Below are 18,310 nucleotides of genomic sequence, written 5' to 3'. Positions count from 1 at the left end.
TTTTACCTCTGAATCCCTGTGCCCTGGGAACCCCATCCCAGGCCAACAAGGACAGCTATCCACCCGCTTAAGTCCAGGCGTGGCAACAGCTTTGTGCAAACTATCCATGAGAGGATCCCAGTGCTGGGGGGTGCAGGGGGCCTTGGACTAGTTATGCTGGAACACTCTCCTGCTTCTGGACATCTGCAGCCCCATCACGTGTCTTGTCCATCAGTGGGTTGAATGTGCAATACCTCCTTGTTTTTGACAGCAGAGCATCGTCCCCTAGGTGAGGGCACAAGGAAGCTGGGGGTGAATGTTGCCCAAATAAACCAGATTGCCCATTGGGATGGGAATTTCTCGCCAGGTTCCTTTGTGTAAGCTGTCACCTAATTAGCACATAGTGTTCCTTGATACTTGGGGGGAGGAATATGTGATTTATCTGATTAGGTGAACACGTCTTCGCTTAGCTAAGTATACTTGCAAACCCTTCCCTGTGACTTGTGAGGCTTGACCTAGGACTAGTCGCCTGTAGTCTTTGGGGTCATTGCTCACACCTCTGGACACGGCATAGCTTGGCGCCCCCTCCCAGGACTCAGATATGGAGCCAGGAAGGATGTGGCCCCACGCTCATCAGGGAGCACACACAATCCTTTTCCCCTCAGGGCAGGACCATGGTCTCCTTTCCCCTGCTGCCTGTCCACGGGGCTCTGCCCTCACCTCCTGCAGGCCTTATCTGGTCCTTGCAGGTGGCTCCCACATGTCAGAGCCTACAAGGAGGCTGCATCGAACCCTCTAACACTTGAAATCTCTGCGTCCGCAGCATCTCTGTGACTCCAGCCAGAGAAAGTGTCCTGCTTTTTAGGACACACCTGGTTAGATCAGACCCACCCATTCCACCCAGGACACCCGCCCTATCTTAAGGTCCAGAACCTGAAATCTGTCTGCAGATCCCCTTTGCCATTTGAGGGGCCACAGTCCCAGGTTCCCGTCAGTTAGGCATGGACACCTTTGGGGGCCATCCTGCCCTCCGCCGTGTCTATGCTTCATTTCAGTTTTCCCACTTATACAATGCAGATGGGACTATGCGGGTGTGTTAGGGGTCGCCTGGGTGGCTCAGTCGATTAAGCGTCTGACTTCAGCTCAGGTCGTGATTTCACGGTCTGTGAGTTCGAGGCCCACTTCAGGCTCTGTGCTGACAGCTCGGAGACTGGAGCCTGCTTCGGATTCTGTGTCTCCGTCTCTCAGTGCCCCTCCCTGCTTGTGCTCTGTCTCTCCGTCTCTTTTTCTCTTTCTCTCTCAAAAATAAATAAACGTTAAAAAAATTTTTTTGAAAAGTATGTGTCGAAATCACATTGGCATCAGGAATACAGCAACTCCGAGCCCCTTGGGCTTGGGCTTTCTCCCACGGCTCCTTCTCTTCTGGTTCTCGATGGTTGTCTAGGGGTTCAGATACCTCATTCCTCCAGGGTCCTGTTGCTGACCCGCTAGTGCTCGCCCCAGGTCCTGAGGTGCTGCTGGTCAGGAGAAGGCTGGTGTCGCACTCACAGGACTGGTTCTAGCGCATGCGACTGCTAATTCAGTCTGGGCGACGCGTGGCTGAGCGAGAGTCTGAGCTCCTAACTGCCACCTGTTACTACAGGGGAGAGACAGCTTCAGAAGCTGAAAAGGTCAAAACCTGCAAGGTAAACCCCGTGGAAGGTCCAGGAGTTCTCCTACAAGTGCCTCGGGCAGAGGCGGGAGGCCTGTGTCAGGTGCTGAGTGTCCTCTGTCCGGTCTTAGAGAAGCAGAGCACCCAAGTGTGGTTCTGTGATGACGCCTACAGCTGTCAACAGGATTTGGGTCCCCTCGGAATCTTAGCAAGAAATACTCCCCCACATGCCATTTGCAGACCCCAGGAAGAGCCTTGGAGAGGTGGGGCTTGCCTTTTATACTCCGGAGAGTTTCTCCTGACCCGTATGGAGCCAGAACCCCTCTGTTCCCCACCCGACTTCGGGGCTGGGACGCCTTCTCCACAGCATCCTCTGGGCTGTGCCCAGCACTGCCTACTCCGTGTGCCAGCTTTGAGACGACGTTTGCATTCTCTTCTCTAAAGAACGGGGAAGGACGGGACAGGTCAGCTCTCTGGTGACCTAACCGTGGGGCCCTGTGGCTCCTTTTGTGCTGGACGCTCGGTGGAGCCCACACCTGAGCTGGCAGGGGAGGGAGGGTGGGCGTCCCAGGGCTCCTTACCTTTTCACTCACTCTCTTTCCTAATGAAACACAACGTACTTCCTCCGTGTTGTGACAGCCGGCTTGGGCTGCCCGAGCAAACCCCACACACTGGGCGGCTTGATCAACGGCATTTGTGGTGTCTTCCAGTTCCGGCGGCTGGGAGTTCAAGATCAGGGAGCTAACGGGGTCGACAGTTGTAGGCGTAATCACAGAACCACACTTGGTTTCCTGCTTCTCTAAGAAGCTTCTCTAAGAATCCTCCAGGATTCTTCGTCCTCACGTGCCTTTTCCTCTGAGCGTGGGAGTGGGGAGCAGAGCAATGTCTCTTCCTCTTCTTATGAGCACACCAATCCTGTCTGATTAGGGCCCCCACGGCCCATTTAACCTTAAAACCCCCCTAAGCCCCCTGTCTCCAAACACAGTCATGAACTGGGAATTAGTGTTCACCGTGAATTTGGTGGAGGTCAGCTAAGCCCACGTACAACATGTTTAGGCATACTCGTTACGTCGATGCATCGTCTTCAGGAGGCTGATGTCCAAAGAGGTTAGCTTTTAACGTGTGAAACCAACAATGGCCCAGATCACCCCTGTGTATCCTGAGTATCGTGCAAAGGGGCGAGTAATACCGGAGTGATTTTGCACATTTATTTGTATGCATAAAGTAGGAAAAGGCAAAAGAGGATTCTGTTGACGATCTAGAAACTACTAAGACTTCTTTTATCAACCTTAAAACTCCCTTTGACAGCTTTGCTGGACTTTTCAGTGGTCCCTGACAAATTTGGTGGACACAGAATCTGTGTTATTAAAAGAACATCACACAAAGGTTTCTGAGCTATTTCAGAGTCCTTTGCTTAACAGTTAATTTGCATGCGTACGCTCTAAAACGGATCCTGAGTGCCTTACAACGTACTTTTCCTGAATAAGAGGAGAGAGAATTTCTCAGGAAGCCTCCCACACGTACCTGTGACCACCACGTTATTACAGCCTACATTTCTTTAAAGGTTTCTCAAAAGGTGAAGGAATCCATGTAGTGGTGGTGTCCATTCATGTACGTACCTTACGACTCTAGAGGATTTGGCTACGGATATGTTTATGCGAGTACTGGTTTTGTTCTTTGATTTCCAGACCAAAATTAATTGAAGAAGATAGTAGCTCTGCAGTATGCAAGGTATTTGTCAAAGTACTTGTGAGATGTATCTGAGTCAGACACTGTTTCCTAGGGACCACACCAGAGCTAGAATCTGCTTCACCTACAGGGAGGGGAATGGCTGTTCGGGTAGGTAGGTAGATAGGTAGAGAGAGAGAGAGAGAGAGAGAGAGAGAGAGAGAGCCAGAGAGAGAGGGATGGATGATTGATAGACATGATAGGTAGTTAAGTAGATAGATGGATGATGGATAGATGATGGGTAGACAGCTGATGGATGATGGATGGTTGATATACGGATGGATGGATGGGTAAGATGATAAGTAGATAGACAGATAGATAGACAAGATAGATGGGTAGGTGCATGGGTGGACAGATGGATAGATGATAGATAGACAGATAGACAGACAGACAAGATAGATGGGTAGGTGCATGGGTGGATAGATGATAGATAGACAGACAGACAAGATAGATGGGTAGGTGCATGGGTGGACAGATGGATAGATGATAGATAGATAGATAGATAGATAGATAGATAGATAGATAGACAGACAAGATAGATGGGTAGGTGCATGGGTGGACAGATGGATAGATGATAGATAGACAGAGAGACAGACAAGATAGATGGGTAGGTGCATGGGTGGACAGATGGATAGATGATAGATAGATAGATAGATAGATAGATAGATAGATAGATAGACAGACAAGATAGATGGGTAGGTGCATGGGTGGACAGATGGATAGATGATAGATAGACAGATAGACAGACAGACAAGATAGATGGGTAGGTGCATGGGTGGACAGATGGATAGATGATAGATAGATAGATAGATAGATAGATAGATAGATAGATAGGATAGGTAGTTAAGTAGATAGATGGATGATGGATAGATGATGGATAGACAGCTGATGGATGATGGATGGTTGATAGATATAGGGATGGGTGGATGGATAGATGATAGACAGACAGACAAGATAGATGGGTAGGTGCATGGGTGGACAGATGGATAGATGATAGATAGATAGATAGATAGATAGATAGATAGGATAGGTAGTTAAGTAGATAGATGGATGATGGATAGATAGTCGACAGACAGCTGGTGGTTGGAAGGATGGATACAATAAGATAGTAGTGAATGCATGGTTGGATGAAAGATAGGCAGATGGATGGACAGACAAATAATATAAACAAAAGTACTAATTAATAACAAAACACATGCGAACTTCCATCATTTTAATATTATGTAGAGGTTTATTATTTAAGTAAACATCTAACGAAGTGTATACATATCCATCATCACAATCCTGTGGTACTTATTTATACTAATTCACTGTCTGACAAAGAACATGGAGATAAATAAAGCAAACCTTAGCTGGGAGCCCCGCTGACTGAGAACGCGTCACAAATAAAGTTTAAGGCCTTCTTCAAGTTTCAGTGTCTCACAATGTAAGAACTGAGCTCGATGTTACAAAATTAACGTACAGAATAAAATCTACAAAAAGTCATACAGTGGAAGTTTCAACATAAAAATAGCGGTTTAGCGGAACATTGCCTTTAGGGATTAGATTCAGATCATGCCTGGCTTTTAAATGGTGAATGACCATGGATGCGCCCATGGGAGTACTTAAAATGTGCACACAGATGATCCCGGATTGTCTCTGAGAGTCTTAGAAGTGAACCTGAAGTGACTTGGTATCAGATTTTGGTTCACCAACAAAGGGAGACACTCTGTTCCCCAGAGACGATGTAGTCACATGTGGGGAAGTTCGCTAGTTGCAGAGCATCGTGCAGCCTCAAATGGACACTGTTAATTGCCGAACAGACAGCTTTAGTCACCAAACGACATCTCCAGCTGGTCTGGACACTTGTGTCCTGAGGGAGCACAGGTGCAGGGTTGAAGGCTGACCCCGCCCACCAAGTGAGGAGGTCCCGTCCCTCTGGGGCCATTGCCACCCTTTCCCTGGCTCCGCTGACCTGAGCTGGTGAGGAGACATCAGACACACAGAGTCTGTTCCGCCCAACTCGTTCTTTACAAAACGGCCAGTCTTGGTTATATGGTGCTTGTCTTTGAAAGAATAAAGGGCAAGGGCCTTGTGACGCCCCCGCTGGTGCCGGTGACCAGGCTGGGTGAAGACACACACAGATGTCCCCCGACAGGGTGCTGCTCAGCTTACACATCTCCCCCTCTGGGCGGTCAGCCCCCAAAATGCCTCACCTCCCAGATAGTTGGAAATGTCATTCTTTCTAAATTAAACCCTTCAGGCTACAGTTTAATTAAGCTCGTCTCCTCTTCCGCAGATGGAATTCAGATACATTTTAGGCTTCAGCTTGTAAAGTGGAAAGAATGTTGTTGGATTATGGAGGCTGGGACTCTTCTTCAATTCTGTCACGTGCATGCCCGTTTGACCTTCAGCTTACATGTGAACTTCCCGTGGCTCTGATACCTTCCCGGTGACAAGGACCGGGCTGGGTCACCCGCTGTCCTCCAGCTTGGACACTCTTTGGTCCCTTTGTTCATTTACGTCCTGGGCAGGGACACGTCCACATCTCCCCTAATTTAGCAGGTTGTTCATCAGATAGATGCTCCCTGTTTGCCACGGCACCCCGAGCAGGTGCCTGTCCTCCAACCCCACCCCGTCACGGCCAGGTGCAGTCCTGGTCCTGTCCCCACAGGAGAGAGAAGGCTATTACTGCTGCCCGGAAGCTTCCTTGAAGTCATGGGAGCATGTTCTGGAGATCCCACCTCTTGTGCTGTGCTACCAAAAATCGCTACGTGAATTCACATGCACTAAAACACACATACCCACACACATGTCCATGTGAATTTCGTGGGAGAGAAAGAGAACACGGCAGAACAGGTTCAAAGGTCTCTGGTGCCCCAGCCCTCCTTCCCGCACGCAGCTAAGTGCAAGTAACACAATTCACGTTTTACAGGTGGGTGTGAGTGAGTTTACGGCGCAGTGTAATGAGTCAGCGCAGGGTGGGAAGGGGTAGGTCGGGGCTCAAGGAACCCAGAAGGACTTAAAAGAAAGAAAGAGGTAAAGGTCGGTGGAGTGAAACTTTCAGTGAGCTGGGTGGGACAGGTAGAAACCACACGGAGGCGTTTGTGTATTTGAATAAAAAACATTCTTCCTGCTTTTATTTGAGCAGGATCTGAGCTTTGCGTTTCTGGTTTTGTTTCGTTTCAGCATCCATCTTTCGATGCTTTTGCGTTCTTCGAGTGATGATTAATAGAGTCAGTTCAGGCAAATTTCAGAGATTTATTTCTGGATATACTATGAGTATTCATAAAATGCCTAGGTGTTTACACGCTGGGCTCTTTCCTCCCACGCGTCCATGGAAATACATGAGATCTTAGGAGTCAAGACACAGGCAGTACAAGGGACACAAAAAGCTTTTGAGACGCTTTTCTAAGCGCTTCGAAATATAGTGGTGCTTGTGCTTTGTAGTTCTGCCCCTGCGAAGAAACAGGAAAACGTACAAGTCCAGGAACGATGGCATTGCAACAATCCAGGCCCACACGTGGCTGGCGGTGAAACCGGTCATGTTGACCTGTCTGTTAACCTGTCCTGCATGGCCGCTCTGATTTTTTTAAAAAAAAATTTTAGGTTTATTTTTACTTTGAGAGAGAGCATGAGCAGGGGTGGGGCAGAGAGAGAGAGAGAGAGAGCGAGCCCTAAGCAGGCTCCACACTGTCAGGACAAAGGCCATTGCAGGCTCAATCTCATGAACCGTGACATCCTGACCTGAGCTGAAATGAAGAGCTGGTGGGGGGGGGGGGGGGGGGGTAAGCGACCGAGCCCCCCGTGTGCCCCCGGCCCCTCTGGTTGACTTGCAGGCACGGAGCTGTCTCCTGCCCCACACGCGGCTTGCTCCCGCACTAGCCCGCCTTTCCTGCTGAGTGTCCTCCCACTGAGGGAACACCAGGCTGAGAGGGAGGATCCTCAGGAACTTTCCCTGCCCCCGTGCTGAGAGCACCTGGGATGCCTTTCCTCGTCACGCGTGCCCCCTCCTTGTATTTCCCGGGACGCACACAGCGGCGTCTGCAAAGGAGCTCTCAGGCGTGGGTGCTCGACGGCGTTCTGGGTGGGGGACAGAGGCGTGGAGCCCTGTTCGGCAGGTGCCGCGGTTTCTGGGTCTCCCCTCAGCAATGAGCCTCCCAGATGCAGAGTAGACGCCGCTTTTGTGACTTTCGCCAGGCACGGCTACCCCAAGGGATCACCAAAACCTCTTCCTCTCTTCCAGCCGACATTTCACAGCTGGACTGCACAAAGCTCCCAAATTCTCGGAGGACACAGGGCATAGTTGAAAAACACGAGGCCACTGGACATTTCGGTGCCCATCCCTGACCCCACGTAAAGCAGTCGAGGACATTTAGAATGCAGTGATGTCGTAACTGTAAAAAGGCAGGGACGGAACTGTCACCAGCGAGAAGTCTGAGGCAGAGAGCTAAAAAGACAAGCCTGCCTGTTGTCAGCCCACTCTCCCTCCCGTCTAATGGAGACCATTGACTCAACAGCAGAAGCAGGGAACTTGAAGAAAAGCCGGAGGCCTTGTTAAGTTCTCGGAAGGAAGGCAGAGGAGCTAAGTGTCCTGTTTGTCCAGTGTGTCTGGTTTCTACTGCTCGAAGCCCCGTCTCCGGGGTATACCAGCTTAGTCCCTGAAGGTGGCCCTCTGCTGAAGCCGGGGGGTCATTCTGATGCCCAGGAGCTCATTCAGGCCTGGCTTCTGCCCCTGGGGGAGGGGGCCGAGGAGATCTCAGCCCAGCTGGAAAGGAAGGAGGGGGGTGGGAAAGTATACTTGCTATGGAACAGTGCTACAGGAAAGACCAAAGGAGTGTGTGTGTGTGTGTGTGTGTGTGTGTGTGTGTGCGCGCATGAGTGTTGGTGAGTGTGCGTGTGTATCTGTGGGTTTCTGTGTGTGCAAGTATCTGCGTGTGCACGTGTGTGTTTGCGAGTTTGAGTGCATGCGTGTGTGTGCGCGCGCGCGTGTGCACGCATGAGTGTTGGTGAGTGTGCGTGTGTATCTGTGGGTTTCTGTGTGTGCAAGTATCTGTGTGTGCACGTGTGTGTTTGCGAGTTTGAGTGTGCATGCATGCATGCATCTCTGTGAGCGTGGGTTTGCATATCTGAGTGCTGTGATGGTGTACATGAGTGTGCATGTATATGTCTCTGCGAGTTTCTGTGAGCATATGAGTGTGTACATGTGTGTCAGTGAGGGAGTGTGGGCGTGTGTTTTCCAGCGACCTACAGGCATGAGAGGGTGCAGAACTCGTAGTTCATGGCACTGACGCTGATGTCCGGGAGCCCCCGGGTCACCAGCGCAGTGAGCTGCGACTACCCGCTGGGGACAAGGTTCTCGTGATGAAGGCAGGACAACACGGGCCGGGTGGGTGGATAGGTGTGACCTTGGCACGTGCTGGCACTTGTGAGTCAGCAAAGGACACAGCGGGGGACACGGGGAGAGCATCTCGCAGCTGTGACCAGAGCCCTGTCTCCAGAAGTCTGGCCCCTGCAAGAATAGAACGTTACCAAGAGAGAATTCATGAAGCTGTTTCCAGGTCCCCAGGGAACTTTCTAGATGCGTGTCTCCCCTGTGCAGACAGTGATGTAGGATGACTGGCCGATCGACCGTTGCATGGATGTGAGACGTCTCATTTGGAGAGACTCCTGATGGGAGCCATCCCGTGGTGCTGGTCACATGATGGGATGTCTAGGAGCTGCCTGATAAGCACTGTGCACGGACACCCAATTTTAAATGTAGGCATCTTGGGGCGCCTGGGTGGCTCAGTCGGTTAAATGACCGACTTCACCTCAGGTCGCGATATCTCGGTTCGTGAGTTCGAGCCCCGCATCGGGCTCTGTGCTGACGGCTCGGAGCCTGGAGCCTGCTTCCAATTCTGTGTGTCCCTCTCTGTTCCTCCCCTACTCGTGCTCTGTGTCTGTGTCTCTCAGAAATAAACATTAAAAAAAACCGTGGGTGCCTGACGGGGTGGCAGTCACCCCGATGATGAGGTGGGTTTGCACGGTGACCTGAAGGAGAGATCACACGTGGCGGCACGCAGCTTTGGAGCCGAGAAACTTTTGTCGCACGCCTCAGCCCAGTACAGGCTCAGCGTTTCACACCAGCGCTGTAACCATTCAGTTCCCAAAGTGCACAGCCTAACACACCACCAGCCGTGAAGTGCGCTTGCATTTAAAAAGCGTGTCTCATGTGCCCGCACGATTTACTCTCCTGCTCTGAATGTTCAACTGTTGAAGGAACAGCTTCCTGGGATGCCAATAAAACAAAGTTTGACACCCAGCCTCCCTCTTTCCCGTCCCGCTGAGCCACATTTCGGTACGGAAACCTGTCCCCTCCAAAGTAGCAGCTGTGCGAAGCCCCACAGGACCACGCTTGCGAACGGGCATGCCGGCCTCACCCACCGTGCCAGACTGGAAAGCCTGCACCTCGTTTCCGTCTTGGTCCGCACGGTGACACAGCCGACCGGGCATGTCAATAATAAATACCTTGAAAACCCAGTCTAAGCGCCTGGTTAGGAAAAAGGCCGTCTCAACCCTGTTTTTCTTCCTCACCCTACAGTGCCTCGTCTTTGAAGACGCTCCCAACGGCGTGGACGCGGCCCTTGCAGCCGGCATGCAGGTGGTCATGGTTCCAGACCGAAATCTGCAGCGCCATTTGACGTCCAAGGCCACGCTGGTGCTGGATTCCCTGCAGGATTTCCAGCCCGAGCTCTTTGGTTTGCCGCGCTACGAGTGAGCGGCCCGCCGTGGCCGCTGGCACCCAGGCAATCACCCCGTGAGCCAGCGGTCCTCCCAGCCCGTTATGTGTGGCTTCCCATCCCACGTGGGCTTGGCCTCCTCTGGCCGGTGCTGACAAACCGCGGCGTCACAGCTGAGACACGGCAAAGCAGAGACGGCCCGCAGCGCAGACCCGAAACGCTCACGTGCATAGTCGTAGAGCGCGTGAATGAACACACAGTGTCTCGGTGTTTGAGGAATCCTGTAGCAGTCACACACGGCAAATGGACAGACGTACACATGCTTGTGAGCACCTGTGCATGTATGTATATGTGTGCGTATGGACAAATACATGGGCGTTTATAGGTATGTGTTTACATACGCCCGTGTGTATGCAAATACTAACGTGTCCACCACAAAATGAAATTATATGTGTGTTCATTTCTGCCTGCCTTTTTAGTTTTTGTGTTTTTATTTTGTTTTGTTTTGTTTTGTTTTAGAGAGAGGGAGAAAACCATAAGCAGGGTCCACACTCAGCACAGAGCCCTATGCAGGGCTCGATCCCACAACCCGAGCTGAAATCAAGGGTTACAGATTCAACTGAATGAGCCACCCAGGAGCCCTTCTTTTACTTTTTCTAAATCCTGGCTGGAAAATGTAAAATATGTGTACATATATGTACATGGTTACGTATATATATATATATGTATATATGTACGTACATATATATTTATATGTTTCCTATGCTATTTTCTTTCTTAAGTATTGGTCGTAATGTGCCACAGGAGCTGATAAACGTGAGATGGTAATCGCATTTGTTCTGCAATCTGAGTGGAAAAGCCATGTCACGGATGAGCCCTGAGAAATCATCCTCGTTATCAGCAGCATTCACGGTCCTTCTGTGCCCTCAGAACCTCTCTGTGCACCTCTACTCAGACACCACCTCTGAACCGTGACATCCTGAGTTTCTTTTCAGTGTGAGCATACCTGAAGCCCACATCTTACTACGTCTACGTGCACGTCCACATCGGAGGATGTCCTTTCTACCTCAAAAAAATAAAAATAAAAAAATCATCCCCCGAGTCTAAAAACATGTATTCTTTCTAGCACAGTCTTCGATGCACATATAACTTGAATTCAGAGTGCATGCTTACCACGACCGAGAGCCTTATTAGCACATTTTTGGAATAATTCTACTTCGGCAGTGAGCTCCTTTTAATAGATTTACTTGATGTTTTGTGGTGGGAAAATTGAGAAAGGCACTGGAATATGCGAGAAGAACGCAATCCCAGGGTGCATCTGGCCTGCTGGTGTGTCACACATGGTCGTTGAGCAAATTTCCAAGTGCAAATGGTGGAAAAATGCTGGTGATGTATGTCATGATACATCTGTTCGTGCTTTGCCTCCGGTTGTTGACCAGTTTTGTATCCATTCAGAGATTCGTTTCAGCATTCATGATCGCCAGTGTATGGATCCGCTCTCTGAATTCTCCCTCAAGCTGCTTGTAACATCTTACCGGATCCCTCGCCAGTTAATCAAGTTGAATAAAGTCTTTGACGCTGGTTTGACATTACATTCCTATGGGAGTTTCATTTCAACCTTTTTAAAAACATATATCCTCTAACAAACATAAAACATACGTGTCACTCTTTGACCTTTTTTCTTTTTTTTTTTTAAAGCCAAACAGTACTCACACCATAAAATGACATTCATGTATTATAAGGACACATCGCTGTCTTTGCCTGCAACAGAGGCTGTCTGTGAAATGGTCACTTGTTGGGTTTGGGATCTCCTTCCAAAATATGTGTGTTTTATAATACTTTAAAAAAAAATTTTTTAATGTTTATTTATTTCTGAGACAGAGACAGAGCATGAGCAGGGGAGGGGCAGAGAGAGAGGGAGACACAGAATCTGAAGCAGGCTCCAGGCTCTGAGCTCTCAGCACAGAGCCTGATGTGGGGCTCAAACTCGCACACTGTGAGATCTTGACCTGAGCTGAAGTTGGACTCTCAACCTACTGAGCCACCCAGGCGCCCTGGTGTGTTTTCTAATTCTTAAGCCATTTTGCATCAATAACACAAAGAGCTTTCGTGCTTCTCTCAGTGACGTATTTGTAGATCCCTGTGCACTTTCCCCTGGGGCAAATTTGATATCAGATACGTCGCTGTTACTTTTATTCTTCTAACCAAGATGGTGGTGACACTCTTACTTTTTTGTACAAAGGAAAGTGCTGGTGGTTGGCCAAGGCACACCCGTTCTTGCTTATTGTCCTGCATCATGCGGATGGCTTCAGTGCCTTTTAGTGATGGGATCACACTAACCACCCATCCGTCTCGCAGAGGTATAATTAAACACAATGGAGACCATAGTGACTCCTGCCGAGAAAGTTTCAAGGATCATCATGCTTTCTTAGTGCACTAAAGTGTGCTCTATTAGGGACATGCAGGGATCAGGGGACTACACAGGGTTGCCCTCACGGGCAGCTAGTGTTTGCCCATCCACTGTACCTTTTCGGAAGCATTTGGTAGTGATGACGTCCCTGAGAGGTGACGCTGTCGGTCTGTTCTTAGTTCCCCATCTGTGAAACATATGTAACATTTGGAAGGTCTTACTAATCACTGTGTCTTAGAGTTCTACCAATTAGCGCTCAGAGTTCAGTGACCTGTAGACAAGAGAGGAGGTCTAGTAGAGACCTGCTTTACACTGGAGAGAATTGTCTTATCAAGACACACAGTCGGTTGAGCGTCTAACCTCGGCTCAGGTCATGACCTCACCATTCATGAGTTTGAGCCCCGCATCGGGATTTTGTGCTGACAGCTCAGAGCCTGGCGCCTGCTTCAGATTCTGTGTCTCCCTCTCTCTCTGCTCCTCCCCTCCTCATGCTCTGTGTCTCTCTGTCTCAAAAGTAAATAAACGTTAAAAAAAAAAAAAAAAAGACACACGGATCGTTTCTGCTGTGCAACAGTGTTCAGTGCTTGACCACTGAGGTTCCTGTTTCTTTGAGTATAATACTTTGACGCTGAATTTCCCATGCTTCCAATGGTGTTACCAATGTTTAAAAATAAATTTGCACTTGGAACGAGTTTTATAATAAAAAAAAAAATGTGTATCCATTCCTCTACTTAATGTTGTGTACACTCCCTTATTCCACAGGATGAAGTCCAGAACCTCTTTGGCCTTATATGAAGGCGTGCTGACCTAAGTTTATCCCTAGCGGTCTTTACAGTTATTATCAATCATTATTATCAGCAGCAGCAGCATCATTATTGCCATAGTTTGTAAAGAGAAGATGAAGTGTGGTTTGGCAAAGGATTTCCAGTTAGAGTTCAAATCAGATCTCAGCTCCACCACTAAAAAGTTGTCACCCCCACCTCTGATTCCTTGCCCGTGACATGGGGGTAACGTACGCTCTAGGGCATTGGGCTGAAGAAGTGACTGATGTCACACGTGGGATGGGAATAACAAACACAGAACTCTAGTAGTTCCCGTGGATTAAAGAGATTTGATTGACAGATGATATCTGGTGATGGAAGACCAGATAGATCTTCAGGACAGCTCACAATATTCTGGTTTCCCGTGAGTCTCTTTAATAGTATGTTGTGCACATAGCACTTGTATGTCCTTCCTTAGCCACAGGATGTGATCACTATTGTAACTTTTCATCAGAAACACTCATCCGGATTAAGTTAACTCAAGAGAGATTATTTACGAGCTACTTGGAGGACATCACAGGACACGTACAACCAAGAGACACTGCATCAGAGGGTATTTATCAAGTGCGTACGCGGTGAGGTAGAAATGTGTGAGTTGCACCCACATCATGGTGCCTCCTCATGTGATTTGATTGCCCCTCGAATCAGCTAATTTGTTCTGTGCATCTTTTGACCCGAGTGGTGGTGAAAGGACTAAACAGTCACCTCTGTCTTCCTGGTTCTCCACAGAACAGCAGGTGCCTCACACAAGGTGGTTTTGGAGACTGAAACTGTCCCATTATATTAAGGCATTGTATCAAAGCATTGCTTTTTGTTGACTGAAACCCACAATTACCAAATTCTATGTGCATTTCTCCCACATCACATGCGAAATGAATATTTTACATCGAAGTATTTGCAACTAGTTGCCATGATCTTGGTAATATATTTCTCTAGGGTATACAAATTATAAACGACTATTTAAATATTCTAATGTCTCTAGTCTCCTAACAAGCATGAGGCATTGGGAAACATGCCATCAAATATATGTACTTACAAAAAAACCTGAATAAAGGGATGAGTTTGTGTCATATATAACACAAAGTCACTTAAAATGGCTTATTTTCAAAATCCATTCTAGGAAAGAGTGGGTATGCATTTGATACTCAAAGTCTGAATAAATTATGGATACATATTTAACTAAATTAAAGAGCTATCTTTGCTATGTTAGGTGGGTACTAGGTGGTAAAACAGACATTCCGTGTAAAATTCTACAACAAAAATGGAAACCAACTAATCAGTAAACTTGTATCATTGTTCCAGAAATCTCAGTCAACAGTGCTATTGAGTGTTCACATAGATGGATTTGATGATGACAGATTATCTCGGTTGTTTGTCTAAACATGCCCATCTCACCACTTTTTAAGGCTGGCTTCACTGGATGTTGAATTGTGGTTTGAAATGAATTTCCTCTTACTCTTTAAAGATACAGTTTCCTGTTCTATGGCTTCCATCATTTTGATTAAATTACCAGTTATTGGTCCTACGTGTGTAAGCAGTCTGTCCCTTTTCTCCAGCTGCTGCTAAGATTTTGTTCGTGGTCTTTGGTCATCTGAGGAATGGTTTGCTTTGATCCATGTGAACTCTGTAGATCCCCTGAGTCTCTGGCCTGCTTAATGTATCACTAAGCCACTCGGTCATCATCTCTTCCAGCACGCCCAGGCTTACCTCTTGGGGTCCCTTCCACACACCCGAAGAGAAAAGGGTGAACTCTTGGCCGTGCATGTAGCCGTGAATTGTGTACAGGCCTGGGCTGTGCCACCACTGAGAGGGCTGGGGGACTGGGGAGATGAGTGAGCTGGCAGGATGGGTGAGAAACTAGTGTCGGCGTGGCCTCTGGGATGGCTTGGAGTCCCAGCACACACAGCTAGAAGGGATTAGAATTCTAACTTAGCCCCGAAGCCAGGCACAGTGAGAACCAGCCTGAAGGAGTCAGCCACCCAGAATCAGGTAAACCAGAAATCCAGAGAACCAGGAGGGCCAAGAACCTGGGGATCCACAGAAGTCCTAGCACAGAGCTCCAGCAGAGTCGTGTCCCTGGAGGGGACCTTTCCTTCTCCTGTGCTCTGTGGGTACATGCTGTGTGTCTTCTCTGAAGCCAAACCCAAGACTCACTTGCCTCTTGTAGAAAAGCACTTCCCTTGAGAACAAAGGCAAAGACACAGATAGTTGCTGAAGTATGAAAAACTCACGGAAAACAGTTTTAATTAGGATAAAGTATTCACATACGCAGATCACTTGAAAATTGCAAAACACTACATTTCTGCATAAAGTAGGTCGTCTAACATTTGTTGAGTGCCATCGTGAGGTAGGCACTTTTTATTTATGAACGTATGTCCTCGCCTTTTGCTTTGTTTCTGTCTGCTGCACGTAGTGGCTGAGAGTACTCCCAGCTTCCCCTCTCTTACCTCCAAGAAAATGCAGAGAAAATGATGTGCAATTAGGTTACGTAACTCAAAGGCCACTCCATTATGAAGCAGTGGGACTGAGGAGCAGGGTTATAAGTTATACTCCCTTCACGCTCCAAAAACATCGCTGTTCCCTACATAATTACCTATAACCACAGGGAAAGAAATACATTTTCTTGGTCGAGTTAAAACGATATTTGATGTTCCATTGTCACTGGTGTAGACGCAGCCCATACGGGCTACATTGAGTATCTATCTACGCACACCGTGTAAAGCAGGCAGGACTGAACACATACCTGCCTTAGCTGTACTAGCAATTTTTACCACGAAAAATACTGTCTCTAAACAAGTTTGAGATGCCAATTTAATTGGGAAAATATTAAAGTCTTGGGATGCTTCCGCTTGTCTATGCATGAGACAACTCCCTCATTACTCTGGACTTTGGTATTCTCAACGTACCTTCAGAAAACACTGTAAAATGGCATTCCTGAGTGCCCTTTCTTTGCAAGTACTTATCAGGCCTGTGTGATGAGCTGTTTGTCCTCTGCTGATGTTCTTACTGATGCACAGTCTTGTCTGTAAGCAAGTCATTAGCCAATTCAAGACTGGAGTGGTGTCAGTAATCATCCATGGGTGTTTCTAGGCACACGGTAGCTCTTGGAAGTCATCCTATCCCTAGGCTCAAAGTTCCTCAAGAATGCCATGTGGTTACTCCTAGGGAGGGTGTTTTTAATACCTCTCAAGGTATAAGATCTGAGGCTTTTCACCCATCACTCCCCTCCCTTAAAGTATTTCCAATGTCAGCTCTATTTCTCTACCTTGATTTATTTCCTCCAAACCATGATCTGCAAACGGCCCGTCCTACCATCACCTCACCACATCCAGGGAACAGTTGCTACTAAGATGATAGAAGTCAGCCTTGAGTGCATGACCTACATTGTTCCCAGGGTCCCGGTGCCGATCACAGAGACAGGCAGATCGAGTCCTGTGACAGTGCCTGCAGACCCATATGCTGTCTCCTCCTTCACGTTAGCTGTGAACACTCATCCGACTTTCCCTGGCCAGGAGCTCCTTGAAGGAATAGGTCAAAACGTATTCCGACAGTTCAAGGGGAAAACAAGTGCCACCCAATTCCCCCTGTTTCATTTCCCGGCGATGTAGACTGCATGGATATGGCCCAGATTCCTCCATGCGACATGTAATTTACTACGGGAGACACAGGAAGGAATCACACCGAAAGGTGCCACTGTAAATTGTCATAAACACTGCAAAGTGCAAGAACAGAATCTAAGAACAGCAGTGGGCACCTCATTTAATTGGGGGGCTTACAGGGTCAAGGAGGGGGCCTCACTGTACAAGTGGCATTTAAGGTGAAATCAGAAGTCCCTCAAAGCCTGGCTGTTTTCTCAAAAACTAAAACATGCATGGACCATACAACCCAGGAATTCATAATAACATATGTCCACGCAAAAATTTGTGTGGACAAATTTTTTTGTACACAAGTGTTCACAGCAGCATTTTTTTGTAACCATCAGAGGGAAAAAGTAAAAAAAAAATCCTGGGTGGCTCCGTCGGTTAAGTGTCCCACTCTTGATTTCAGCTTAAGTCATGATTTCTCAGATTCGTGAGTTTGAGCCCCACACCAGGCTCCTCGTGTTAAGCCTACTTGGGATTCTTGCTCTCTCGCTCTGTCTCTCAAGAAAATAAAACTAGGGGCGCCTGGGTGGTGCAGTCGGTTAAGCGTCCGACTTCAGCCAGGTCACGATCTCGCGGTCCGGGAGTTCGAGCCCCGCGTCAGGCTCTGGGCTGATGGCTCGGAGCCTGGAGCCTGTTTCCGATTCTGTGTCTCCCTCTCTCTCTGCCCCTCCCCCGTTCAAGCTCTGTCTCTCTCTGTCCCAAAAATAAATAAACGTTGAAAAAAAAAAGAAAAAATTAGAAAACAAATTTAAAAACAAGAAGCCATCAGAACAGAAGGTCTTGGGAGAAGTTTGCTGTGTGACCAAATCCCACAAATGCCATTGTCTTTGGCACTTTTTACCAACAGTCATGTGTCTGTCCAGTCAGCACGTATAAAAGCGTCGTCCTGTCTTTCCAACCAGTTATGTAATTTGGACAAATGATCGGTGAGGATCTCCACAGAGTATTTAGAGTGTGCCCAATGAATCAGTGGAGTCAGTCCATTTTCTACTGTAAAAAATGTGCACTTTTTAAATATCATTAGCCTACTTAGCAACACGTGATGTTGGTGAGAAGAACCAACAAAGGTGACGGTGGTGGGAAGAAGGAGCTGAAATCACTTCATGGTTCGTATTATGTTTCTTTTGACCTTGTGATTTTGTAGTTTGGCAAGATACGCCAATCCTCAGCTCCGAGGAAAATGTGTAGCTTTGAGAACCTGGGTCTTAACAGATGAGAAGGTGTTCCACGAAACCAGTAGAAGGGAATTGTTGGGGACATGTCGGGGAAGCATGAGGAGCATTTCATGAAAGCGAAGGTCACCCTTCCAGTGCTGCTAAGATACCAAGACATCTGGATGGAGAACGGACGTGGGGCTTGCTTATCTGTCCCGGAAC

General features: G+C 48.0%; 1 protein-coding gene across 6 annotated transcripts in view; it reads left to right on the top strand.

The window, feature by feature from the left end:
* Window positions 1–18,310, top strand: part of PUDP (pseudouridine 5'-phosphatase) — a 477,558-nt gene that overhangs the window by 72,733 nt on the left and 386,515 nt on the right. Inside the window, exon 4 of one of the 6 annotated variants that reach the window (XM_047843545.1) lies at window positions 9,921–10,619. The exons of the other annotated variants lie outside the window; for them this stretch is intronic. Coding sequence (XP_047699501.1) covers window positions 9,921–10,097 — 177 coding nt within the window. The 3' untranslated portion in view covers window positions 10,098–10,619. Of the gene's footprint in view, window positions 1–9,920; window positions 10,620–18,310 lie in introns of those variants that run through there. 6 annotated transcript variants of the gene reach the window in all.

The sequence above is a fragment of the Prionailurus viverrinus genome, chromosome X (assembly GCF_022837055.1).
Source record: "Prionailurus viverrinus isolate Anna chromosome X, UM_Priviv_1.0, whole genome shotgun sequence".
Taxonomy (NCBI): Eukaryota; Metazoa; Chordata; class Mammalia; order Carnivora; family Felidae; genus Prionailurus; species Prionailurus viverrinus.
This window is presented reverse-complemented; position numbering and strand designations above follow the sequence as displayed.